This window comes from Heteronotia binoei, chromosome 5, assembly GCF_032191835.1.
Source record: "Heteronotia binoei isolate CCM8104 ecotype False Entrance Well chromosome 5, APGP_CSIRO_Hbin_v1, whole genome shotgun sequence".
NCBI classification, from domain to species: Eukaryota; Metazoa; Chordata; class Lepidosauria; order Squamata; family Gekkonidae; genus Heteronotia; species Heteronotia binoei.
In genome coordinates this window covers 167,149,105-167,175,516 of record NC_083227.1, presented here as the reverse complement: position 1 = coordinate 167,175,516, position 26,412 = coordinate 167,149,105, and the positions used below count along the sequence as shown (strand labels likewise).

The window sequence follows — 26,412 nt, the reverse complement described above, 5'->3', positions numbered from 1 at the left end:
TCTGCATGTAAGCCAATCGCTACACTTTTTAGTTCTTACGTCCCTTGTTTTCTCACATCATAGGCACTGGAGTTCCAAATTCTACCAACCTCAACACAGCATAGCCACAGGATCATTTTTAAAGAACACTTAGACCAAAAAACTTCGCTTCTCATGGACCGTTTAAAAAGAGTTCTGGAAACTAGTCTGGGCTTCAATGTACACTCTGTATGGCAACTTTATCCCACCTGCATGCACTGGAATAGCAGAGTCATGATATTGCTCCGCGCTACAAGCTGCTCCACATGACATCCCAGGCCTTCAGCCAAGCCACTCAGCAAGTCCAGAGCTACGATCATGAAGTCTTTATCCGGAGCCTCATATTGGTCTGGGTGTTGACTATACATCTGCAAATTGGAGGAAGGAAACCCATTTGCCTCATGCACTTCCCAACTCTACATAAAAATCCACCGAGCAATGGGATAGAAGGGCAGTGCTGTTAAAGCAACCGCTGGGCCAAGGGACAGAGCCCCGTGTGGTAGTTATGTCACCCTTTCATTTCTTCCAGGGGGTGGTGACTGTGCTTCCACCTCGAAGCCCGAGTGTTTTTACATTCCCTGCCACAACCACCCTGTCAATACCATAGCTTGAGCCAGGGTCTTCTGCACCAGAGTCACGCAGCGCTGGTAGACAGGTTCACAGTATGGTAGGAAGCCACTCTGGAGAGCAGTCGCTACAGAAGACAAACACTGCAGAAAGATAACAGATTGACTCGTAAGACATGAATGAAGGACCACCTGGTTTGCATTTCCTTGCATATGATCCCTGGTTTAATTCAGAACTGCTGAGCCCAATCCTGAAAGGAAAATGCTGCTGTGCACATTTCTTTTCAAGTGGCTAATGGTTCACCAGTGACCAGAAAGCATGCTGGACAGGTGAGAATAAGACAACCTATTTTCTTCCAAAATGAACAGATGATTCTCACTTCATTCTCAATTATAGATGCTATGATCCATTTTCTATTTCAGACACTGCCTTGGATTCTAACAAACACAGCCTTATCACCACAGAGGTCAGCACTTTCCAAGTGGATGAGCACATTCAAGCCAATAGCGCCTGTCCACTCACTTCCAGGAGAGGGAAAAGGTCCTTGTCCTCATCCTTCAACTCATTCCACTTCTGGATCAGTGGGGGCATCAGTTTCTGGATGTACTCCTGGGGGAGGAAAGAGCATGGTTACGACTGCCTCGATGTGAACCATCTCCAAACTGCAAACTTAACCCAGAAACCTTCAGAACTGCAATCATTCAACACACTGCTTCAGGATTCGAATGTCTTGAATTAGCACTCATCACAGTTTCTGGACTCAGAGTTACCAAGAGGCCACAATGATACTCGGATCTCATTTACTCTTAACTGACAGCAAAGGACAATTCTAAAATTTCCACTTACATGGGTAATATTTACAGGAAACTTATAAATGCTTCCAGCAACCCTGACTCACAGAAACCTGAGCATGATGGATAAGCAAAATTTAAACTAGAAGAAGCTGGCCTGTCTCATTGGGTCTGACTCTAAAAGGGGTGCTTTCAAACAACATTAAAAAAATCTGAGATGAGAAATTGGACAAGGTAAACATAGCTGGCAAGTAAAACTGCGAAGTGTGGCATCCTGTTGTTTGTGAAAGATTTCCTTAACCAAGGCAACACCAGCTTTTCCTTGCTGGAACTCAATAACAGTGTGTGCATCACCCTCAAGCCAACCGCTGCCTTCAGGTTCAGGACACCAAGGCCATTTATCTCACAGGCACTTCTTACCCACAGCAACAACTGAGGTCCTGATTTCAGGATGTTACAGCTCATGCCATAATACCTCCCCTGTTTTTGTAAATTTGATGCAGAAAATGGCCGAGCACTTGAACTGTAATGGTTCTGGTAAGTCTACATAGGAAGTAGGCCGTATCAGGTAAACATATGAAACTCCTTTATACCAAGTCAGATCATTAGTTCATTGACCTCAAATCCTAGTAAGATGTTGTCAGCCGTAAATCTTCCTCAGCTCTACTACCTAATAATGAAAACTGGAGGCATGAGAGATTGAACCCAACATCTTCCATGTGCAAACAAGGCACATGCCATCTGAACTGCAGTGCTTCCACATCACCATGACTCCCAGAAATAATGGCAAGAATTCTCCTATTTCTTTTGCAAACTCAGAAAGAGTAAGCTTTAACACGTTTTGGGACTTCCTTTCGCTAGAAATGTTACTCGTTGCGCCTTAGCTTCGGGGAGGGACGGTGGTTCAGTGGTAGAGCATCTGCTTGAGAAGCAGAAGGTCCCAGGTTCAATCCCTGGCATCTCCAAAAAAGGGTCTAGGCAAATAGGTGCGAAAAACCTCATCTTGAGTCCCTGGAGAGCCGCTGCCAGTCTGAGAAGACAATACTGACTTTGATGGACCAAAGGTCTGATTCAGTATAAGGCAGCTTCATATGTTCATATGTTAGCTTCAAGAACACTGACTTGCTGGGAGACTTCTGGTCTGTTTATTGATCACTCCCATTAGAAGGTCCAGAAGCTGACAAAACAGCACAGTTTGGTGCCAAAAGGAAGACCGTACATACCGGCTGGTTGAGGTGGTGGCCAACAGAATCAGCCAAAGTGCCAATTGCATCATACAGGATTAGCAGGTTCTTGTGCTGGTATTTCCCAAAGGCAAAAACCAAAGTATCCAGGATGAAGCTGAGATACGGGACCAGCTCAGTACAAGCCTCCTCCTCAAGGGTGGCAAATGCACTAAAATTTAAGTTGAAAGAGAACACGTGTTGATTAAAGAAGCACTAGAAACAGTAGGGGAGGAAGACTAAAACTCATAACAAGTCAATTTTTATATTCCAAAGAGCTTTGGTGAGCAGTCTCGTCATTTACAAGATTTATCTACAGCCTTCCAAGGTACTGCATTTGATCAGAAATATCAGGGCATTTCTCTGAATCAGACAGTATGAATACATGACCTATCATTGCAGAGATCAGCCTTCAAGTTCCTCATCACACCCAGAGAAAGCCTCGCATGCCTAAGAAGGCTCAGTGCCACTGATGATTATTTCGAACACATCAATTGAAGGGACCCTTGTGAACAAGCTACCTGCAAGCGGCCTCCTGCACTCTTTTATTGCTATCCAGAATCCGCTTCAGCAGCTCGGTCATTAGAGGCTTGAGATACATATCTGGGGGCTGGCTCACAACCCAGTGGGCGTAACGGCTCAGGGTCCAGCAGGCAATGGAACGCACTAAGGCCTTCTTGTCAGAGAGGCATTGGATCAGGTGTGGAATCAGCTCTGGGAGGTAGGGAACCATCCCTTGCATGCAGCCTAGAAAAGCAGAAAGTTTCTTTAGAAATACAAGGTTGTCAGTTCTCTGCTTATGTAAGGTGACTACTAAATGCAAACGCTGACTGAGTCGAAAGCTGTAGCTTTACCTTCAGCAATGGCTCCTAGAACAAGGATCCCTGACTCCTTGATGACCCACTCGGGGTGGAAGAGCAGTCCCTTGAGCAATGGGAGCAGGTGTGGGAGGAGCTCATCTCTGAAGACATTGGCTAAGACATCGAGGGCTGCAGCTGAGCACTTTCCTGAAGGAAAGAAATGGATTATGTGGTAGGGAGCTATCTACTATGGGTACAGAGCAACAGACAGTGCTCCCTGAGGACAGTATCTTTGAACCTTGATGTTAACTGTAGCATCCCCACACACGCCACAAACACTTTTCAATGTGAAACAATGTACCTGTGAATAAGCTAGGAGTTCCACCCCTCTCCCAACTCCAAACAACTAGGACTGCGGAGGGGGGGGTATTATACAAGAGAGCTAACCAGTTCTTAATAGTCAAAAGAGCTACATGAGAAAAATAACATTTTCCCATGGTATGAAAAGCAGCTGGCTGGAGAAAACCTGGAACAGTTTCATAATCACACAGACTGCACTTTCATTGGTCAGAGGATAACGGACAAGCTATGGGACATTCCTGCTTCCATCTTCTGCAGCATGTTCTTACCCTGTCCGATTGGCTCCTAGTACCACATTTGAAACCCCCCAATCTCAGGCCCCAAATACGCACTCAGATTCCAATCAGAAAGCGTATCATCGTCGTCGTCCTCGTCCTCTCCATCTTCGTCATCCTGTAGTCGCTCCTCTTCATGCTGCAGAGTAACTGTGCGTGATTTGTGAAAACGAGGCTTGATATCCTGCTCGCTGTCCGGGATGGCCTCATCTTCTTCTACATCACCCTGCAGTTAAGGGAAGGGTTAAGGCATAAGCCCATTAAGCCAGGAGCCTCACCTGCCAACAAAATGACACACTGCAAACCAGTATAGTACTCTATTTATCCGTCCACTACAGGTGCTGCTCTGTGCCTCTGAACATACATAGTTATACAGAAGGTAAATAAATGCAAGAACCAAGTAGGACAAGTACCACCTCTCCCCATGACTTCACATCCGGTCCCTGGATCCTTACCCCCCACCCAAGCACAAACCCACCTGATACTATTATGGCTTTCCAAAAAGCCACTCAATACAATTTTTAACCAGAACTGCCATAGACTTCATATCATTTCCAGCAGAAACTGTAAGCCACCCTGAGCCCGCTTGCGGGATATAAACCTAAAAATTAAATTAAATTAAATTAGAAAAGAAAGTCTCTGAAATTCTAAATGAGGGAGCCTGCTAAGATAGCTTGCAGTCCCATCTTCTGCTCCCCAAATGTAAGCACCATAAAAGCCTGCTTGGACCTTCAGACCATGCCTCTATGGATCAGACAGTATGAATACAGCAAAACATCATTGTTGTCAGGCTGAAGGTCATGCATCACTTCCATGAAGGCATGAACTCTAATTACTTGGTTTGTTCACCCATGTCTATCCCACTCTTCTTCCTGTGAACTCAGGGCAGCAAACCAATTTCTTCCCTCTTTATTTTATCCTTTAAGATAAGCCAGGCCGATACAAAGGGGAGTCGAACATCAGCCATAAAGTTCTGCAGAAGAGTTGGGTTTTGGAACAATTTCTGTGGTCTTTGTTGAACACTTGCATGCATTATGATACTACCTATATTTCCTTTTCAGCAACCATACTGGATTCTAACAGCTCCTTAACTATTAGCTCTATGCAGTGACACCACAGGGAGCTTTCACAGAACCATAGAATCACAGAGTCGGAAGCGACCTCCAGGGCCTTCAATCCAACCCCTTGCACAGTGCAGGAATTCACAGTTACCTCCTCCTAAGTTCATAGAATCACCATTACTGTCAGATGGCCATCTAGCCTCTGTTTAAAAACCTCCAAAGAAGGAGAGCCCACCACTTCCTGAGGAAGCCTGTTCCACTGAGGAATCACTCTAACGGTCAGGAAGTTCTTCCTAATGTTTAACCAAAAACTCTTTGGGTTTAATTTCAACCTACTGGTTCTGGTCGAAACTTCTAGTCTTACACCATCCTCTCTATGGTCTGACACCATCCTCTCTATGACAGTCCTTCAGGTACCGTCATACCTCTCTCTCATCTCCTCTCCAAGCTAAACATACCCAGCTCCTTTAACCTTTCTTTATAGGACTTGGGCTCCAGACCCCTCACCATCTTTGTTGCCCTCCTTCGGGCACATTCCAGTTTGTTTATATCCGTCTTAAATGGTGGTGTCCAAAACTGAATACAATACTTTAGGTGAAGTCTAAACAGAGCAGAGTAAAGTGATACCACTTTGCGTGACCTGGACACCATACTTCTGTTGATGCAGTCCAATAATGAATTTGCTTTTTTAGCTACTGCCTCACACTGCTGACTCATGTTCAGTGTTTGGTCCACTAAGACCCCTAAATCCCTTATGCGCATACTATTGCCAAGTCAAGTCTCACCCATTGGATTTTTCCTACCTAAATGTAGCACTTTACATTTATCCCTTTAGCTGCGCTGGGCAGGGCATATCTCCAGGATGGAAAACCACCGCCTTCCCAAGATTGCCCTGTATGGCGAACTTTCCACCGGCCATCGAAATAAGAGGGGCACCAAAGAAGAGGTACAAGGACTCCTTGAAGAAATCCCTTGGCGCCTGTCGCATCAACCATCACCAGTGGTCTGACCTAGCCTCAGATCGCAAAGCATGGAGGCACACCATCCACCAGGCTGTCTCCTCCTTTGAGAACGCACGCATAGCTGGTCTTGAGGACAAAAGGAGATTGAGGAAGAATCGCGCTGCTACAGCACCAACCCCGAATCAGACTTTTCCCTGCAGCCACTGTGGCCGGACCTGCCTGTCCCGCATTGGTCTTGTCAGCCACCAGCGAGCCTGCAGCAGACGTGGACTACTGCACCTTTCTTAAATCTTCGTTCGCGAAGTCAAGCCGAGAGAGAGACACATTTATTCCTATTAAAATCCATTTTATTTGTTTTAGCCCAGGCATTAAAACTCAACTGATCTGATCCATATACCTGAGCACTCTTCTTGTGAAGCAATACAGCTAGCATATGGGTGTGACTGATCAGGGAGTCGGCAGCAAGGAAGATCCCCTCCCAAGTGACTCACGTTCAGTGTATGGTCAAGTGAGCCACTGACCTATGGCAATTTCTGTCTCTGAACCCTCAGTAGAGTAGGACCATCCACAAAACACCAGACAGACAGAGACGGCCTAATGAAACCGAAAGTGCTCTGCCCATTCTTATATGCACAGGGCAAGCTATAGCTGCAGTCTTCCAGGCTGAATCTCTAAGTAACAGGTGTGGGAACAGAACGTACAATGCCCTAGCTGCACCAATGGAAGAAAACTGCTTGGCCTCCTCAGAATTACTACCACATACTATGTCGGGACCAATAATGATGTAAGGAAAAATGAAGTTAAAAATGTTATAAGTATAACCCAACAACTAAGAGGGGGATAATTTAATTTAAGGGGAAAGGGGCAACTAGTAATTCTAGTTTTTCCAAGCTGCTTGCATAATCAGAGAAGTACCTTTAGCAATATGATGTCAATTTCAGAATATTTCATTCCATTCACCAGTATTGGAATCAACCTGTCGAGAGAAGGCAGAGGGAAAAAAGATTCAGTAAATGGAACCCAAATACAGAATAACACCAATCTTAGCTGGTGACAATGCCTCCAATTACCAAACAGAAGCAAAAATATGGAGGTGGCGTTTTAATGACTGACATTCAGATATAAAGGCTCCCCACAGCAAACAAATCTACACAATTACGGCCTTCATTGTCAAGCAAATCCAACAGCAAGCTTCAAATCATTGTTCAAACACAAACGGCTATTGCCAGCACTGAAAGCCAAACATATTACTGCTACTTTAGACTGGAGAGCCAGTTTGGTGTGGAGAGCCAGTTTGGGGTAGTGGTTAAGTGTGCGGACTCTTATCTGGGAGAACCGGGTTTGATTCCCCACTCCTCCACTTGCACCTGCTAGCATGGCCTTGGGTCAGCCATAGCTCTGGCAGAGGTTGTCCTTGAAAGGGCAGCTGCTGTGAGAGCCCTCTCCAGCCCCACCCACCTCACAGGGTGTCTGTTGTGGGGGGGGGGGAAGGTAAAGGAGATTGTGAGCCGCTCTGAGACTCTTCTGAGTGGAGGGCGGGATATAAATCCAATATCTTCAATATCTTCTGAAAAGCATGCAAATGTAGGCATATAATACAACCCTGCAGCAGAGGTGGGGACAGAACCCACTCCTCAATCTCCTCACCCTGCCCCACTAAATGCCTTTGAGCAGATTGCATGATTCTGTCAGTTCCTTCTCAACTCAAGTACCAGCAGCTTGCCAAAAAAGCAGAAGCCAGGAATACTGAAGAACTCTACTTCTTCAATTATCTCATCGTGATTCTCCTGTTTGGCTCCCCTTTTGAGGGCAGCAGCACCTTTCTTTACTCTTCCTAGAGAAGACTTCAACTACGGAGGCATCTATGAATCACAATGAAGTCAACCTAGGCAGCAAACCAGTCCCACCGCCCTTCTTTTTGGTTTTTGGCGAAGAGCAACTACTTAAGGATGCAAGAGTTATATGACATTCACAAACAGAGAAGGTGCATGTAGACTGTTTAGCCCATTGGTGATCCTTCAAGTGCAAAACACGAACTAAAAATACATAAGGAACTCTGTGGCCCATCGAGCCTTCGACACGCATACAACCATGCTGCCCTTTAGCTGGAAGCAAATGAAACAGAAGCTTTAGAACTTGCATTCCAGATGACAAACATGGGGAGGGACGGTAGCTCAGTGGTAGATCATCTGCTTGGTAAGCAGAAGGTCCCAGGTTCAATCCCCGGCATCTCCAATAAAGGGTCCAGGCAAAATGGTGTGAAAAACCTCAGCTTGAGACCCTGGAGAGCCGCTGCCAGTCTGAGAAGACAATACTGACTTTGATGGACCAAGGGTCTGATTCAGTATAAGGCAGCTTCATATGTTCATATGTTCAAACAAACTGATCTTAAAGAAGGTAAGGTACTCACTGCACCAGATGTGAAGAGAGCACCTCCTTGCAGATGGGCTGCTCAGCCAAGGTTAGCCAGAATTCACATGCCTCCAATGCCACATTCTCATCACTGTCCTGGGTCCTTTGCAACATGTACTGGGGAAGAGACAAAAACAGAAACAAACTCTGCCTTAGTCCCAGTCACTGTCTATAGCGCAGAATTCCAGGGTCAGTAGTATACTATCCAAAGGACACAGCACCGGAGGTATGACCCGCCAGGTCAGCTGCAGAACTTCACAGCACAAAACCTCCTAAACAAGCAAGATGGCAGTGTAAAGCCACCCACTGGATCAGCAGTGGCCAAGCACCATGGAATGCTATCAGGAGGTGAAACCACGCCAGCTCAGTTCCACTTTTATTCCCCGCGGCACTTCTAGAATCCTAGAGGCTAAAGCAAAATGAAGGCAGCTAGCCCTGGCACAGAAGGCTTTCGATTACAAGGCTGCCAAGAAAGATGCAGGAAGCAGCAGCTGGAAAAACTCACCTGTGGCGTAAGCCATCTGGAATGCATCCTTATCCTCCTTTTGCATCAATCAGCTTGCGCCAACTTCCATTAGAGCTCTCAAAACACATTAAGACAGGATTTTACGGGGACCGGCTTGGCAGAGGAAGGCTGCTTACCTGAATGATGCTGTGCATGTGAGGGATTAATCGATCGATCCGCACCTCAAGCAGCATCACCAATGCCCTGCAAACGTTTTTCCGAACCTCAGGATCTTCGTCTACTGCCAGGGCGAAAAGATGCTGTCGAAACCAGGAAAAATTAATATTCAACGTTTATATATCACAAAAGCATTTTTAAAATATCCTTCAGACAAAATTCCCACCTCGTCCACACCCTCTACTCAACTGGCCCAAACCAACTATTTCCATGCCACTGGTTTTTCTGAAACTTGTAATGAAGTAAGATTTTAAAAAAAATACGTAGTGAAGCACTGTGGTCATAGTTTTCGGTCAATAAATACACTTAATAAACTGTGGGTAACAACTTAACTCCTCCATAAAAAAAATTTTTTGCAAGCAGAGGTGCAGTGACGGCATCATATACGGTGTCTAAGGGAAAGAACAGGGAAGCATTCAGCCAGCTATACAGGGCCTACAAGCTCTATCCTAAAGACACCTGAGGAGGTTTTCACAGAGACGATACCTTTATGTTTTCAAGTGCAGGGGCAGCACAAGACAAGGACAGATGCATCAGTCTCAAAAAACACAGTTAGGCCATATTGGCTTATATCCAACAAGATCAGCTTGTGGAGCAGATCTCCTAGTGCTGGACTTTTCTGATTTCTCCTGCTGCCGCCACCAATTGCGCCCCAGGAAATTTTTGTTCTCTGGAGTCAGTGGACCCTCAAGTATATTTTAGGGACCACGCTGAGGCCTGCAGCGGACAGGGAGATGCAGCAAAAATCATCACCCCCTCTTCCAAACACAGAATTGTGCTTAACTCCCCCGGAATTATATGGCAGGATACAAAACACTACATTTGTCTGGGCCTAGGACAGAGGAGCATGCAACCATTAAGAACCAAATATCTTAGTTCCTGTACTGGGGCCTGTATTTTCTAACGCTAATTGTGGCCATGCGTAGGCACTTAAGTCACTGAGACAAAGAAAGCAAAAAACCTCCCAGTAGAATGGTCGTGCAGCAGAGAAAAGCTCCAAGAGCTGACACTCACTGAAATTACCAAAGGAGGAAGCAACTGTTATGGCTACTTTGGAAAGGAAATGGCATGCCTCACTTCACAGCTCAGAGGATTCTATTAGCCTAATGCAACTGCTTTTCTAACAGCATTTTGCGGAACCAGGGGGAAAGTCATACCAGGCACTCCTCGTGGTGACCGGAAATTCTCAGTAACACTGCTATCCACCCACTACTAATCTTCCCCAACAGTATAGCTGCAAAAAAACGAAGGATGCATTTAAAAATACACCGCTCACCCCTGACAATAATGAAGCTCAACAGACCAGATCATGGGCAAGAGTGAACTGGGAATATCTCCTGGAACATGATCCAAAACCTGCTGCAATAGAAGGATTTCCATGGCAATGTTTCCTCGACAGATAAGATCATGTGGAAAGCCCCAGACCTAGTTCACAATGAGTCATGGGCTATGAGGCCTTCATTCCAAACAGGAACATCCACCTTACCTCAATGAAAGTGTCTATGTTATCCATCAGTGCTTGGGCCCTGTCCATGATGAACTGGTTAACACAGGCAATAGCATGGGACCTGATGAGGAAGGAGCACAAGCAGCTGAAACAACTGTTGATTACAGCTATTACTACACTCAGTACAGCTACTACAGTACTTATAAAAAGGTAAAGGTAGTCCCCTGTGCAAGCACCAGTTGTTTCCGTCTCTGGGACGATGTCGCATCGCGACATTTTCACAGCAGCCTTTTTTACCGGGTGGTTTCCCATTGCCTTCCCCAGTCATCTACGCTTTTCCCCCAGCAAGCTGGGTACTCATTTTACCGACCTTGGAAGGATGGAAGGCTGAGTCAACCTTGAGCTGGCTACCTGAACCCAGCTTCCACTGGGATCAAACTCAGATCGTAAGCAGAGAGCTCAGACTGCAGTACTGCAGCTTTACCACTCTGCGCCATGGGGTTTATACAACTGAATAATCAAACAATATATTCTCTGGGTTCAAACGCAGTTCCAGATAATTCAGAGTTCACGCTAGGGGGAAAAGCTGAGCTTAACAAAATATACCAAAGTTGTAATTCAGTTTCTGTGTATGCTACTGAATTTCTGAGGGAGAAAAAAAACCACAGTAATTTGTTTCCAAGTTTTGTACTTCACATCCCACAAAATGTCAATAGATTACGATTAAAAAACTATTCCCCATGCAAGCGCCATTCTAATCTTGATCAAACCAATATCATTTGTGATGGCTTTAAAAATCTTCATGTAATAAAATACTGCTGAAACTCCAGAAATTAGAACTTCTTTAAAAATTAAAGATATTTCCCAAAGTATGCAAATTAACAAGCTGAATTCTAAGAGTTAACAAAATTCTATTGAATCTATAAGTTTTATACATGTGAAACTAATTAAGATTGCTAACTCTAATGGGGGAAGGAAGTAACTTATAGTATTAACTTATTTATTTATTTATTTATTTATTCATTCTATAATTTATATCCCGCCCTTCCCACAGGGTGGCTCAGGGCGGCTCACAACAACGACAAAACAATAAAACAAGGTACAAAGTTAATACATTTAAAAGTCAAAACATTTAAAAAGCCTAAAAACATTAAAATCTTAACATTAAAACTATCCAGTATATTTCACTAAAATCTGATAAGCTACATTTATCTAGTCGGCATAAGCTAACCGGAAGAGGGTTGTCTTACAGGCCCTGCAGAACTGAGTAAGATTATAGTATTATAGTGTTGGTATTAACCTTTAAAGCCCTTTATGGTCAGGGACCTGTCTATCTACGGGACCGCCTTTCCCCATATATCCGCCAGAGAGCACTGCGATCAGGGACAAAAAATCTGTTGTCCGTCCCTGGGCCAAAAGAAGCCAGGTTGTGTGTAACGAGATCCAGGGCTTTTTCGGTGGCAGCACCAGAACTTTGGAACACTCTTCCAGAAGCCGTAAGGGCCCTGCGGGATTTGTCTGCGTTCCGCAGGGCCTGTAAGACCGAATTGTTTAAACAGGCTTTTGCTGTTTGATTGAAAAGGGGCTGCCACCGGACACCTTATAGAATGCTGGTGATCACAGTCGAGAATTCAATACCGCTTACATTGTACCGAAGCAGCGCCATAGAATGGTTTTAAAACTGAAATAAGTAAATTACGGTTTTATATGTTTTATTGGACTGATTGTATAATGTTGTGAGCCGCCCTGAGTCCGCTTGCGGAGAGGGCGGGATATAAATTGAATGTAATAAATAAATAAATAAATAATAAATAAAATAACTCAGTGACATTTCTTCAGAATCTTGATTTCTTAACTAGAGAGAAGACTATAAAACTCCTCCTTATCCAGGGGACAGTATCACCCCCGCCCCAGAAAAATGGGAGGGGTAGGATGACTTGCCACTTCAGAGTTCGCATAAAAAAGTTGATCTTAGCTGAACTGATGGAACATATAATAGGAATTAGTAATGAAGGCACAGACCTAATTTTGGGGCTGCAGTGCTTGAAAAACTGTAGGAACTTTGGGATCATGACATTAAGTGGCCGATTGAGAGCATCACTGTCCAGGAGCTCAGAGGAATCTTCGCAGATCTTCTGTAAGGCACCAAAAGCCCCCTAGAGAGCACAACATCAGTTAGCACCAAACACCCCGGATTAGGGAAACAGGAAAAGGGCATTCAAGCTTCATTCAAAAGCCTACCAACCCTGCCAAGCTAGGGTGTTCCAACTGTTCTGGCATGAGCTGCATTCATTCTGATAAGAGCTGCACTGATGGGAAGATTTCTAGGTGACAGGCTGCCAATTTGAAAGAACGTGTTGTCCTCTTACCCTCAGCCAGACATCCCACACAAAAGCCTGAGATGTGCCAACTAATTGCCTAAATAATTAGATACTGGAAGAGAAGCAGGAACAGTTTTAAAGAGAAAACCCCATCAGAAGCATTCTTGTCAACAGAAAATGGGGAGCCCTCTGTAGCTAAGGATGCTCTAGGAAATATACAAACTGGGAAGAAGAGTTGGCTTGTATTCCCCACTTTTCTCTACCTTAAGGAGACTCAGAGCAGCTTACAATCACATTCCCGTCACCTCTCCACAACAGGCACCCTGTGAGGTAAATGGGGCTGAGAGAGTTCTGAGATAACTGTGACTGGCTCAAGGTTACCCAACAAGCTTCATGTGAAGGAGCGGAGAATCAAACCCTGTTCTCTGGATTAGAGTCCGCCACTCTTAAGCACTACATCACGCTAGCTCTCAACTGGGGATTTCAAATTGATAACATTAGATCAGTATTTTGATCTCCGCCTACCACACAGCCCAAACACTCTTCCACATAACTCTTTCTATCAACATAATTTTACCCAGGCTTCTTACAGTATAGGTTGAAGCAATGTCACTCCCGGTGAAACAGAAATGTTATTTGAACAGAACAATGCAGAGCAGAAGTGTCTGCTGCTATAGGAATCAACTGTATTTTCATTAGGCTGGAAGAACAGCCATCTAATTTTAAACTCCCATTTATCCATGCTCAGTGCAAGCTAATACAAATTTACTCAGAAGAAAATCTCATTTTGTGCAACAGTCCTTATGTCCAGATAAACATATGCCTGCAGAATTAGTCTTGCTAATAAACTAAAATGCTGTGCAATGCTGCGCTGTGTTACAGCCAGCAATGCTTGAGGAATCCAGAACACACCACTGAGTACACACCACCACACTACATTCCCAAGAGATCTTATTGTGAGAAGTACTGTCAGCTCTAAACTCAAAAGTTTACTGCTGGCTGCAAATATGCTTTCAGTTCAGGCTCAGCACTTTCCCACTCACCTCACAAGTGTTGTAGTCCTCAGAGTTGAGCAGGTTGCAGAGCTGGGGCAGAAGTTCTGGCCACATCTGCAGCTCTCCCTTAGATGCAATGGTGGTAATAAGAATTCCTGGCAGCGGGGGTGGGGGGGCAGGGTGGGAAGCAACAAGCTGTAGTTTAATATTAGTCCACAAGTCCATTTTGGGCTCATTAATTTAAGCAGTTTAACTCTGGATGCAGTCAGATAGGGATTCAGCCCCAAAGGCCTCCAGACTGAGGCCACCACAGCGATCAGATGCCCCTGCAACAGGGACAAGCAGCACGAGTGCCGAGGAGCAGCATTAACAGCTCCTCCATGTGCAGGGCGTGTGCATAGCTCACTCCGGCTGTTCAGACGGCCATGCCATGCACGTGCTTCAGCAATTCACTACTGGGAAGTTCATGGTGGCCGTTTGCTCCGGTCCCAGCCCATCTTACTACCGGGTAAGGACAGGCAGGCTGCAGGGGACAGATGTGTGTGTGTGAATGCACGCATTAAATCTGAGGCCGGGGTGGCGATGGCGGATCAAATCCGCTGTGTGATCACACCCCCTCTTAGCTTCAAATGCCAAAGGCAAGAGGTCTTAATAATTCAAACTAATGTGCCCTAATAGTGTTGTGTAGTGTCAGTGTTGGGACTAGAATTGGGAGAGAGGCTCAAATCCCCACTCTACCATGGAAGCTCACTGGAAGACCTTGGGGTCAATCACTCTCAAACTAACACAGGGCTGTTGCTGTAGGGATAAAACAGGAAAAAGAAAAGTGTTGTAAGCTGCTTGGGTCCCCAATGGGTATAACTATCTAAAGTAGGGTATAACTATTTAAAGGCAACAAGGCACTCCCCATACACCCCTGCCACTCATCTATTATGCCACAACTTGAAAACTTACAAATAGTATATGTACAGAATTCTGAAATATATTCCATCCAGCACACAGATTTTGCATGTTAAGTTTTGGAGACCTCTGAGAGAGGAATCCCATTTTGCCGTTTAAATATATCTACCACAACACAGATGTCTTCAATCAACACCATGATCTTTTCTTATCTTGGTTTTACACATCTTATAAACATCACCATGTAATCCTTGCCAATGTACCAGCATATAAACAGGTCCTTACACACAGACTTATAGGTGATCTGAAAAAATCTGTAAAATTAGCTTTTTTATTTCGTAACAAGCAAGAACATAAATGGCTATTAGAAAAGGCTTCATTGGGAATGTAAATAGTCAAAGGATTAGTTTTAAGATTCAACTATAATGCCACTCATCATGCCCACACTCTATAAGCTTTACTGAGTGGAAGTCATCTGTCTAACGCTGCTCCAAAATACAAATCTAGCTTTTCAAGATTAGATATAAACCCATTTCCTCTGACACTCACCAATGGTAGCTCTGATAAGAGAAGAAGCATCTCCTATGTTGTTAAGACATTCTTGCTTAATAAACTCTGCAACAGGCTGAGGGAAACTCTGGTAATGAGCCTTCACATTGTTCTTCAAGATTAGACCACTCAAAGAACGTGTTGGCTCATCTGTTTAAAAGAGAACAAAAATATTTGTAAGACCTGTTATGGCTCACCCCAGGGAAGATACACAAACAGGGGAGGGAAGAAGAGGTAATGGTGACCTGACAACATACGCTAAAAAAAAAAAAAAAATAGAGCCACCAAGATAGGTTACTTAGTTGTCAGAACTGAAGCACTTGTTTATATCCATATGCAGTTTTCTAACATGCTTTACTCATGATCCTCTCTCCCAACCCTCTTATACAAGAATTTTAGATACACCTTTGTTTGCAGAAACCTGACTGGCATATTGTAATTATCAGGTCCAGATGTGAGGCATAGAACAGCATTTTATTTACCCAAGGAGCTGAACGAGGTGTCAAACCTTGGGCCGTGCAATGATGCAGAACAGCCAACATTCATATAAGATCTGATTTTGTGTGACATTAATCATCCAAGCACAGATTTCGGGAGGTTCAAGCATGAAATCTGTTCATTCATGAAATCTGTTACATATTAATATACGTTATGTCCATTTACCAGAGGTATTTGAATGTATCTTATTTTTATGTTATGTACTTCTCAGATAGGGCATAAACACACTGCAATCAGAATTTTTGGGGATAATCCTCATTTGCTCAATTCACTTCTATGAGACAGGACATACTTTCCAATTACACTAATTTAGTGGGGCTGGTGGGATACCAGAGCACAGGAAGAACTGAGGTAGCAGATTTTTGTATGATTTGCTCACATCAGACTCATAGTAACCACACCTCTCACCTTAGCTTCTCATATTAGTCAACAACAGAGAAATAGGCACAAACCCAGTACTATATTAGTGACAGGAAGAACAAAATCAGACAAACTAACTGCTGCCACTTCCCTTTTTTGTGAAGTGAATTTTTGTTACAAACCTCAGATGCAGTAAAAATATATGCATGGATTCAATGAATAAGCCATGATGCTGTGTTAGATTTTTACTAGGCAAGTCCTGATGAAACAGACTTTAACAGGGCACATTTGTTGCCTGCACCCCAAAGTCCATAAAATAGCTAACTGGATTTCTTACTGAGTCTACTAACTATGGCAAGCTCTTTTATTTTACAGATTACTTACTCAAGAGAATGAAAGTACTTGGTTCTCAGCTAAACCAATGCAGTCCCACAAAAAACAAAGAAAAGTTTTCTCCCAAAGTCACTTCAGACAGAAAAAGGTTTACTCAAAGTTGTAGCACACAAACAGCTGCAATTTTAAAGTCATAAATAAAATACAGAAAAACTGCTAGAGAACTTTGGTCGCCATGGTCAGACAGCACTCATCTTCAGGGTCCCTCCCTTCTCATTTGTTCAATTACAATGGGATTGCATTCCTTACCCTTGCACAGACTCTGAGACAGTCCCACTCCAAAACGCAGCACCTGAAAATTAACCCTTGTGCTTCTGTCTTGAATAAAACTGTATAACCTTAATTTTACTAAGATTAGAAGCAGCAGTCACCAAATGAAACCTGCTGGAATGACTTTCAGTGACCCACTTTCCTCCATCCATGGCTATCGAATTTTAGCTCTAAACACAGCTCTTCCAAAGAGAAACAGGGCAGCCAACTACTAGTTCAAGACCAGAAGGACAGAGAACCTCTTCCAGACCAGTAAACTGAGCATTGCTTACCGCTCAAAACTCAAGTACGATGAATTACGCTGGCCTATACTTTTGGTGAGAGAACGTTCTAATGACAGTGTCACTGGACACCAACTTTTTGTTTGAACATAGATTTGATTAATTCTATAGGACCAAACTTGATCCACGGTATTAGACAATCAAGAAGAGGCACCCAAGCACATAAAATCCTTAAACTTCCTTTGTAACATACCCTCAGATTTCAGCCGTGTCAAGACAAATATCAAGTAGTTATTGAAATCGGGAAACTGGTTGAGCTGTTTCAATTTCTGCAACATTTGTTAAGTTCTATCAGTGTCCTGCAAACATAAGTTTCCAAATCCACATCTATACACAACCATACGTCATACTTAAATAGTTTTCAGAGGCTTTTTCACATTTTTAGAAAATTAAAATGCTATCAGTAGAAACATCCCATTGAAAAGATAGTTACATAAACACGTGAACAAGTCTAAATTTGATCACATGTTCAAACAATGTTCAAACAAGAAGCAATCTCTCTTGCTTAACATTTTCGATTGGATGAATCCTATTCCATCAAGAAACAAATGGATACTGGAGTTCTCCATTCATATGTAATTCACCTTACTAAAACATGATTACACATAGTATCCTTATTCATCAACATAATGTTCCAAATCCTATGTAGCCAAACATGTATCTCTTGTAAACAATCCTTATAGCCGTTGGTATTTTCTTCCACCAAAAATGGTGGGGGTTTACTGTTTGGATAGCCAACTTCTGGTCACTCAAAGGCCACAGTATCACAGTATCCAAAACCAAGGCATCATAACCCCAGAAATATAATATTGCTAGCTAGCAACATTTTGCAGTAGCTACTTATTTCACTAATAGTTTAGCCTTGATTGTAGTGTCATAATAAACATGACACATCTTGGACATTACTTTGGTTCTTTGAAGTACAGTCAAGTGTTCAGAGATTATCCCTAGCACTTTCTGTAGTAACCTTGACTATTCCAAGGATACATCTTGTACAATACGTTGGGTTGCTGTGTTTGGAGACTGAGAGTCTTTGAGTAACTGAAGTACTTGCTGGAGGCCTTGCTCATCTGGCTGCCAGTCCATGATGGAAGCCGACTACCTGTAGAACAAAAAAAAAAATTACTAGCATGACAGAATTAATCATCAACTCACTGCCTAAGATTGCTTCTCAAGACACTTCAAGATGTATGTTTTGTGCATGCCTGACCATCATTCTTGCAATCAAATATATGTAATCCAGAGCACATTGCTTTGTCTGCCCTGGCTAGGCTAAACTCAGGCAAACAGAAAAATATCTGAAGGCCGCAAAAATCAGGTACATTGCCAATGGACTCTAAAGAAACATACTCTTTCAAAGAACTCTAAGTGCAGTTCATCATCACAATTCTGCAAGGTAGTTTAGGTTGAGAAAGGAACTTGCCCAAAGGCAGCTAGTGAACTAGATTTCCTGTGCTCAAATGAAACACCCAACCACACTTTGCTTTTGTAGCAGCTTCAGCATGAGCTTCACATGTTGAAGTTGCTGTATTCCTTTATGTGTAAAGAACAATGGCTAAGATAATATAAATAAAGCCTATAAAGGTCTAGTAGAATGTCTCGATACCATCTGCAAAAGCATGCTTCTTCATCAAAAGGCATTTAGAAACTACCAGAATGCCAGAACAACCATTTGTGGCAGCACAGTCAAGATACATGACTCATCACAGAGATATTCAGTGATTGGGGAAACTTGCATAAAGCTCCTACACGGCAGAGGGGTTAGTCTGAAGTACACAGGAATTGTTTGTTCAGACAGCAAAAGAGGATGAAGAGAGGTTTTATTTGGCAGGCAGCGAAACTTAACCAGCTTCCTTAATTTTACCACTTTGGGCAATTGAATTGAATATACAGCTTTAAAGTCCACAGAGGTAAGAAAAGGTAAATACTGTACCATGAGGAAAAGGTTTTTCCAGGATTCTATTTCAGACCTACAGGAAATATGCTTCTTGTCCAGTCCCTTTCCTAGCCTCTCTATGTTCTAAGGTGACAGCAAAGTAGCCCTGTGATTAGTTGCATGAGATAAAGCAACTACTACTAAAAGTACTTCTCTGACATATCATGAACTCCAAATCTTAAATTGCTATTTATTAGTAAAGTACAGCTCAAATACCTTCTATCACAGATTTGTTGTTTGGTACTCTGTCTTTCCAGGTCCAAGTGCAACTGGGGAAACAATCTTTCCTCTATTGCCTTGTAACTACACAGTGATGTCAGATATCTATTTAGCACTGTATGTTGTCAAACCATTCAGAGCAACACAGACCATGACTGTACCATTTCATGGCTTTTGTTGTATGCTCTTCTTCCTCTCCATTACCATCCAAGCACAGGTATCTATTGTTTAGGAAGTGACTAACACTTTATAATAATGTCTGATCATTAATTTTTAAAATGTTTTTGCTCTTATTCACTTACTGCTCCCTTGGCCATTTTAAAGCCCATTCCTATTACAAGTGCACTTTTTCAGGTGTATGAAATGCAATGAAGCTAGCAACAAAAGCGTGGTTAATCTCTTATTCCCTGAATTTGCCCTCTTATTTTACAAATGGTGATTTGTAAGAAGACACAGTTGGAAGCCAGGCACATTACTCCACCCCAGGAAACAGAATACTGGAACTAGAGGGGCATCTAAGCAGCATATGAACATATGAAGCTGCCTTATACTGAATCAGATCCTCGGCCCATCAAAGTCAGTATTGTCTCCTCAGATTGGCAGTGGCTCTCAAGGGTCTCAAGCGGAGGTTTTTCACGCCTCCTTGCCTGGACCCTTTTGAGTTGGAGATGCCGGGGATTGAACCTGGGACCTTCTGCATACCAAGCAGATGCTCTGCCACTGAGCCATTGTCCCTCACTTAAAGAACATATGAAGCTGCCTTCTACTGAATCAGACCCTCCTGGGCCCATCAAAGTCAGTATTGTCTCCTCAGACTGGCAGCGGCTCTCCAGGGTCTTCAGCTGAGGTTTTTCACACCTACTTGCCTGGACCCTTTTTAGTTGGAGATGCCGGGGATTGAACCTGGGACCTTCTGCTTCCCAAGTAGATGCTCTGCCACCGAGCCACCATCCCTCCCCTGCTCTCCAGGGTCTCAAGCTGAGGTTTTTCACACCTACTTGCCTGGACCCTTTTTAGTTGGAGATGCTGGGGACTGAATCTGGGACCTTCTGCTTGCCAAGCAGATGCTCTACCAACTGAGCCACCGTCCCTCCCCTAACTGGCAGCGGCTCTCCAGGGTCTCAAGCTTGAGGTTTTTCACACCTACTTGCCTGGACCCTTTTTAGTTGGAGATGCCAGGGATTGAACCTGGGACCTTCTGCTTGCCAAGCAGATGCTCTGCCACTGAGCCACCGTCCCTCCCCTAACTGGCAGCGGCTCTCCAGGGTCTCAAGCGTGAGGTTTTTCACACCTACTTGCCTGGACCCTTTTTAGTTGGAGATGCCGGGGATTGAACCTGGGACCTTCTGCTTGCCAAGCAGATGCTCTGCCACTGAGCCACCGTCCCTCCCCTAACTGGCAGCGGCTCTCCAGGGTCTCAAGCTTGAGGTTTTTCACACCTATTTGCCTGGACCCTTTTTAGTTGGAGATGCCGGGAATTGAACCTGGGACCTTCTGCTTCCCAAGCAGATGCTCTGCCACTGAGCCACCGTCCCTCCCCTAACTGGCAGCGGCTCTCCAGGGTCTCAAGCTTGAGGTTTTTCACAGCTATTACCTGGACCCTTTTTAGTTGGAGATGCCAGAGATTAAACCTGGGACCTTCTGCTTGCCAAGCAGATGCTCTACCACTGAGCCACCGTCCCTCCCCTAACTGGCAGCGGCTCTCCAGGGTCTCAAGCTTGAGGTTTTTCACACCTACTTGCCTGGACCCTTTTGAGTTGGAGATGCTGGGGATTGATTCTGGGACCTTCTGCTTGCCAAGCAGATGCTCTACCACTGAGCCACCGTCCCTCCCCTAACTGGCAGCGGCTCTCCAGGGTCTCAAGCGTGAGGTTTTTCACACCTATTTGCCTGGACCCTTTTTAGTTGGAGATGCCAGGGATTGAACCTGGGACCTTCTGCTTGCCAAGCAGATGCTCTGCCACTGAGCCACCGTCCCTCCCCTAACTGGCAGCGGCTCTCCAGGGTCTCAAGCGTGAGGTTTTTCACACCTACTTGCCTGGACCCTTTTTAGTTGGAGATGCCGGGGATTGAACCTGGGACCTTCTGCTTGCCAAGCAGATGCTCTGCCACTGAGCCACCGTCCCTCCCCTAACTGGCAGCGGCTCTCCAGGGTCTCAAGCTTGAGGTTTTTCACACCTACTTGCCTGGACCCTTTTGAGTTGGAGATGCTGGGGATTGATTCTGGGACCTTCTGCTTGCCAAGCAGATGCTCTACCACTGAGCCACCGTCCCTCCCCTAACTGGCAGCGGCTCTCCAGGGTCTCAAGCGTGAGGTTTTTCACACCTATTTGCCTGGACCCTTTTTAGTTGGAGATGCCGGGGATTGAACCCGGGACCTTCTGCTTGCCAAGCAGATGCTCTGCCACTGAGCCACAGTCCCTCCCCTGCTCTCCAGGGTCTCAAGCTTGAGGTTTTTCACACCTACTTGCCTGGACCCTTTTTAGTTGGAGATGCCGGGAATTGAACCTGGGACCTTCTGCTTGCCAAGCAGATGCTCTGCCACTGAGCCCCACCGTCCCTCCCCTAACTGGCAGCGGCTCTCCAGGGTCTCAAGCGTGAGGTTTTTCACACCTATTTGCCTGGACCCTTTTTAGTTGGAGATGCCGGGGACTGAACCCGGGACCTTCTGCTTGCCAAGCAGATGCTCTGCCACCGAGCCACCCGCAGATCTTACCGTCTGTCTCATCATCCCATTCAGGGAAAATAAGCACCAAAATTCACAGCATGTAAGTCTACCTGGGGCTAACAGCCATGCTCGAACCTCCACGCTGCAAGGCAGTATATCTGCGACTAAGAAACAGGGCAATCACAAAAACGGGGAGGGGCTACTGCAGGCTGCCGAATACCCTCCTGAAAGCACGATGCGGGCCTGCCCTTCAGCTTCTGGAGCCGGCGCCGGCCGCCCCGTGCCGTACAGCCCTGCTCCCTCCCGGCTTCTGCAGCTCCCCCAAGCCAGGCCCGGATGCCGCCCCCCTGCAGGCTAGGCCTCTCCCCCGCACACCCCCGGCCTTCCCTGCTTCCCCGGCCCGGCTCCTTCCAGGATTCCCGTTTAGGCCCAAGCTCCCTCCCTCCCTCCCGGCACGGTACCTGCCCGCTCCCCGCGTGCCCACGGACAGGCCGCGGCGTCAGCTCCGAGGGAGGGAGGGGGCGCCAGCGGAAGACGAACGCGACACGCGCGCGATGAGCTGCGCCGGCCGCCGTCTCCCCTGCTCACGTGACGGTGAAAAGGAAAGGGAGGCTGCGCCTGCGCACGTGGGGGGGGTAAGGACAGCGCGTCACGTGGTGCCGGGGAAGAGCGGCTCCGCCTCCTTCCTCCAGCCCTGAATCAGTTCAGCTGCTCGGCCCCCACGAGCCCCGCCCACTTTTTTTTGCGGAGGCTTCCCAATCCCCAGGTCCCAACTGGCCGGGGGGAAGCTCCACCCCCACAGCCCTCATGCGCCTCCCTGAACGATTCCCATAGGGAATGATGGGGAATTGATCTGCGGGTATCGGGGGCTCTGGGGGGGCTGTTTTTTGAGGTAGGGGCACCAAATTTTCAGTATAGCATCTAGTGCCTCTCCCCAAAATACCCCCCAAGTTTCAAAAAGATTGGACCAGGGGGTCCAATTCTGTGAGCCCCAAAAGAAGGTGCCCCATCCTTCATTATTTCCTATGGAAGGAAGGCATTTAAAAAGATGTGCCGTCCCTTTAAATGTGAGGGCCAGAACTCCCTTTGGAGTTCAATTATGCTTGTCACACCCTTGTTTCTGGCTCCATCCCTAATGTCTCCGGGCTCTACCCCCAAAGTCTCCTGGCTCCAACCCTAATGTCTCCTGGCTCCACCCCCAAAGTCTCCTGGCTCCACCCCCAAAGTCCCCAGATATTTCTTGAATTGGACTTGGCAACCCTAGGCGGGTGTTATTTCCGAACGGACTTAAAAATCTAAACATGGGGAAAAGGTTTATTTCTTCTGCCCGGAGTTGGAAGTTACTTCCATTAAACATAGTAGGACTTACTTTTGAGTAAACATGCATAAGGTTAGGCTGTGAATCTCCCAGCAGCTATGCAGAAGTGTAGCAGTGGCTAGATATTTACACCCGGACCTGGATGTCATAGACTAGCCCATTTTCCTCAGACCTCGGGACCGAAATGGGTAGAGTATTGTGATGGGATGAAGAAACCAGTCAATTGTTGAGGTTCTATGAATTCTTGAAGGCTACAGAAGAGTTTCACCAGCAAAGAACTGAAGATTTGAAAGCAGGTTTCTAGTCCTTATGACTGTAGATAACAGTGATATCTGTGAAGGCAGTATATCTAGGGAAATCTCTAATACAGAAAGGAGCTGAGCAAGAATTCTAGTAGACAAACTGTGTGTCTTCATTGCCAATATCCCTTCTCTCTCTTTGGCTCCCTCAGAGGCCAAATCTTCAATATACTAAAGATATGTAACAGAGCAATCCTATCCAATAATTATCTTGAGGACAAGATAACACCTTAGTCTTCCTACAGTAGCAGAATCCTGGATTGGATGGTACCACTGAGTGATTTTTTGTTGTTGCAGTATATTGATCGGCACCTTCTCTGAGTAACTGATATGACTTTTATTCTCACTCTTATGTTTAGATTCTTTAAAATACTTAAAGGTATTAACAGAGTCAAAATAAATTTAAGTTATTCTGTGAACAAAGCCAAGTGCTATATTCTTCACAGAAATGATAACATGGCTCATTATTCAGGAAGAGCCCGCCTAGATTCTGAGCCACTTGTGGGAAGGGCGGGATATAAATCTTAAATAAATAAATAAATAAATTCATCTGGTTAGTACTTGGACAGGAGGCCTCCAGGGAAGTCCAGGCACTCTTATGTTTATTTTATTATATTTTTATCCCGCCCCCTCTCCTGACGGGCTCAGTGCGGCTTCGCAGAAGCAGGCGTGTTCATTTCTTGCCTTGAAAATCCCCAGGGTCACCATAAGTCAGCTGTGGCTGGGTGGCACTTTACATACACTGGTGCTGACATACATTTCATGGGGAGAAGAGCAGAGTGCCATGAGAGCATGATGCAGCTTATCGCATATAGCAGCCTTTGCATCAAAAGCACATTTCAGAACTGCAATTCTGCTCTACAGAAGTGTTCCAGAGGTGTATACGTCTGGAGGAAAGAAGCACATACTGTGTTTCATGAGCTTTTACACTGGTGTTAGGGAAGAGGAACAAACTGCATGTCTTTGTGGAAGTAACTTTCACTTATTTAAGTAGATCTTACTTAGATCTATCCACATTGATTGCGACAGTATGTGGAAAATTGCTGCCAAAGGGATAAAATATTGGGAACAGCTTTTAAGCAAATCTACAAAGTGAATACCTTGTATATTGAGTATGACATGGTGACATAGGTTCACTAACTGTCACGCAGATTCACTACCTGCCTTAGTGTCCAGATCATGTGAAGTGATGGTATCACTTTGCTCTGCTCTGGTAAGACCTCGCCTGGAGTATTGTGTTCAGTTTTGGGCACCGCATTTGAAGAAGGATATAGACAAGCTGGAACGGGTCCAGAGGAGAGCAACAAAGATGGTAAGAGGTCTGGAGACCAAGTCCTATGAGGAAAGGCTGAAGAAGTTGGACATGTTTAGCCTGGAGAGGAGGCGTCTGAGAGGTGATATGATCGTCTTCAAGTATTTGAAAGGCTGTCATATAGAAGATGGTACAGAATTGTTTTCCATGGCCCCAGAAGGTAGGACCAGAACCAGCAGGTTGAAATTAAATAAAAGAGTTTGTGGCTCAACATTAGGAAGAACTTCCTGACAGAGCGGTTCCTCAGTGGAACAGGCTTCCTCGGGAGGTGGTGGGCTCTCCTTCTTTGGAGGTTTTTAAACAGAGGCTGGATGGCCATCTGACAGCAATGTGGATCCTGTGAATTTGGGGGGGTGGGGTTGGCAGTATTTGTGAGTTTCCTGCTTTGTGCAGGGGGTTGGACTAGATGATCCTGGAGGCCCCTTCCAACTCTACGATTCTACCTGTCACACAGCCAACAATCTTCAGGCCTTGTCAAGCAATATTTTGCCCTGCAACTGAATCTTCTGATGGTAATGAGAATGTTGTTGCCTTTGACATACAGTTATAGAAGTTGTGTAGTTTTGTTTGGATATGCTACGGTTTATTTCCCAGGAAAAGGGGTGGCCTGCATTTGCTATCCATATTGATTATGACAGATTTTATAGTGGGTTCAGTGCGTAGAAGATGCAGTAAATGATGCTATTCAGGTTAGTGGCAGACACACTTGCTATTATTCACCTTCGATTAGCTTATCTTTGGGTGATTTGTTCTTGCATTTATTTTAGTGGCACATAAGCAAGAGACAAGTGCCTGTGCAGATGCTGAAAACCAGTTTGGTGTAATGGTTAAGTGCATGGATTCTAATCTGGAAGAACTGGGTTTGATTCCCCACTCCTCCACATATACCTGCTGATGTGACCTTGAGTCAACAACAAGTTCTCACAGAGCTGTTTCTCTCAAAGAGTAGTTTCTGTCAGAGCTCTCTCAGCTCCACCTATCTCACAGGGTGTTTGTTTTGAGGAGGGGAAGGGAAAGGAGATTATAAGCAACGGGGTATAAATCCAGTCTCCTCCTCCTTCTCTTCTTCATCTCCTCCTCATCGAATCTGGTGAACCTGGTTTGATTCCTCACTTGTCCGCATGTGAGTTTCCTGGGACCATCTCTCATAACTCTCTCAGTCCCACCTGTGTCACTAGCTGGCTGTTGTGGGGAGACAAAGGGAAGGAGATTACAAACCACTATGAAACTCCTTAAAAAGTAGAGAATAGCAGGGTGTAAAAACCATTATGACTTTCGTGGGCCTTAGGCCTTTGTGGGCCTGCTCCCTTCCATTAAAAAAAAACATTTTAAATTATTCTGGATATACCTTTAAATACTTCAACATTTTTTTCCCTGTTTCAGGCAAAATCTAATAATTGTAGTGAGCCCTAAACATTTCATTTTTTTCTGATGTGAGAGAAAAATTAAACTTTTTATTTACCCTAAATGCTCTCTCCCCCCACCCCCGGACTAT

At 45.0% G+C, this 26,412-nt stretch overlaps 1 protein-coding gene and 3 non-coding genes across 4 annotated transcripts in view; all 4 read right to left on the bottom strand.

Annotated features, from left to right (window-relative positions):
• The window catches only part of TNPO2 (transportin 2), a 38,518-nt gene extending 15,970 nt beyond the window's left edge, over positions 1-22,548 (bottom strand). The window contains exons 1-17 of the mRNA XM_060240659.1: positions 22,445-22,548; positions 18,153-18,263; positions 17,359-17,434; positions 15,364-15,513; positions 13,963-14,069; positions 12,621-12,754; positions 10,638-10,719; positions 9,112-9,234; positions 8,468-8,586; positions 6,973-7,033; positions 4,092-4,260; positions 3,454-3,606; positions 3,121-3,346; positions 2,600-2,771; positions 1,108-1,194; positions 621-728; positions 228-386 (exon numbers count right to left, since the gene is read on the bottom strand). Coding sequence (XP_060096642.1) covers positions 228-386; positions 621-728; positions 1,108-1,194; positions 2,600-2,771; positions 3,121-3,346; positions 3,454-3,606; positions 4,092-4,260; positions 6,973-7,033; positions 8,468-8,586; positions 9,112-9,234; positions 10,638-10,719; positions 12,621-12,754; positions 13,963-14,069; positions 15,364-15,513; positions 17,359-17,434; positions 18,153-18,251 — 2,025 coding nt within the window. The 5' untranslated portion in view covers positions 18,252-18,263; positions 22,445-22,548. The remainder of the gene's footprint in view (positions 1-227; positions 387-620; positions 729-1,107; positions 1,195-2,599; positions 2,772-3,120; positions 3,347-3,453; positions 3,607-4,091; positions 4,261-6,972; positions 7,034-8,467; positions 8,587-9,111; positions 9,235-10,637; positions 10,720-12,620; positions 12,755-13,962; positions 14,070-15,363; positions 15,514-17,358; positions 17,435-18,152; positions 18,264-22,444) is intronic.
• On the bottom strand, positions 2,963-3,033 carry LOC132573094 (small nucleolar RNA SNORD41). Its single transcript, XR_009555498.1, has one exon. It is a non-coding gene; the product is annotated as a small nucleolar RNA SNORD41 (small nucleolar RNA).
• Positions 4,781-4,849, bottom strand: LOC132573095 (small nucleolar RNA SNORD41). The gene has a single exon (XR_009555499.1). It is a non-coding gene; the product is annotated as a small nucleolar RNA SNORD41 (small nucleolar RNA).
• TRNAA-GGC (transfer RNA alanine (anticodon GGC)) lies at positions 21,671-21,745 on the bottom strand. Its single transcript has one exon. It is a non-coding gene; the product is annotated as a tRNA-Ala (tRNA).
• Positions 22,549-26,412: the final 3,864 nt, after the last annotated feature.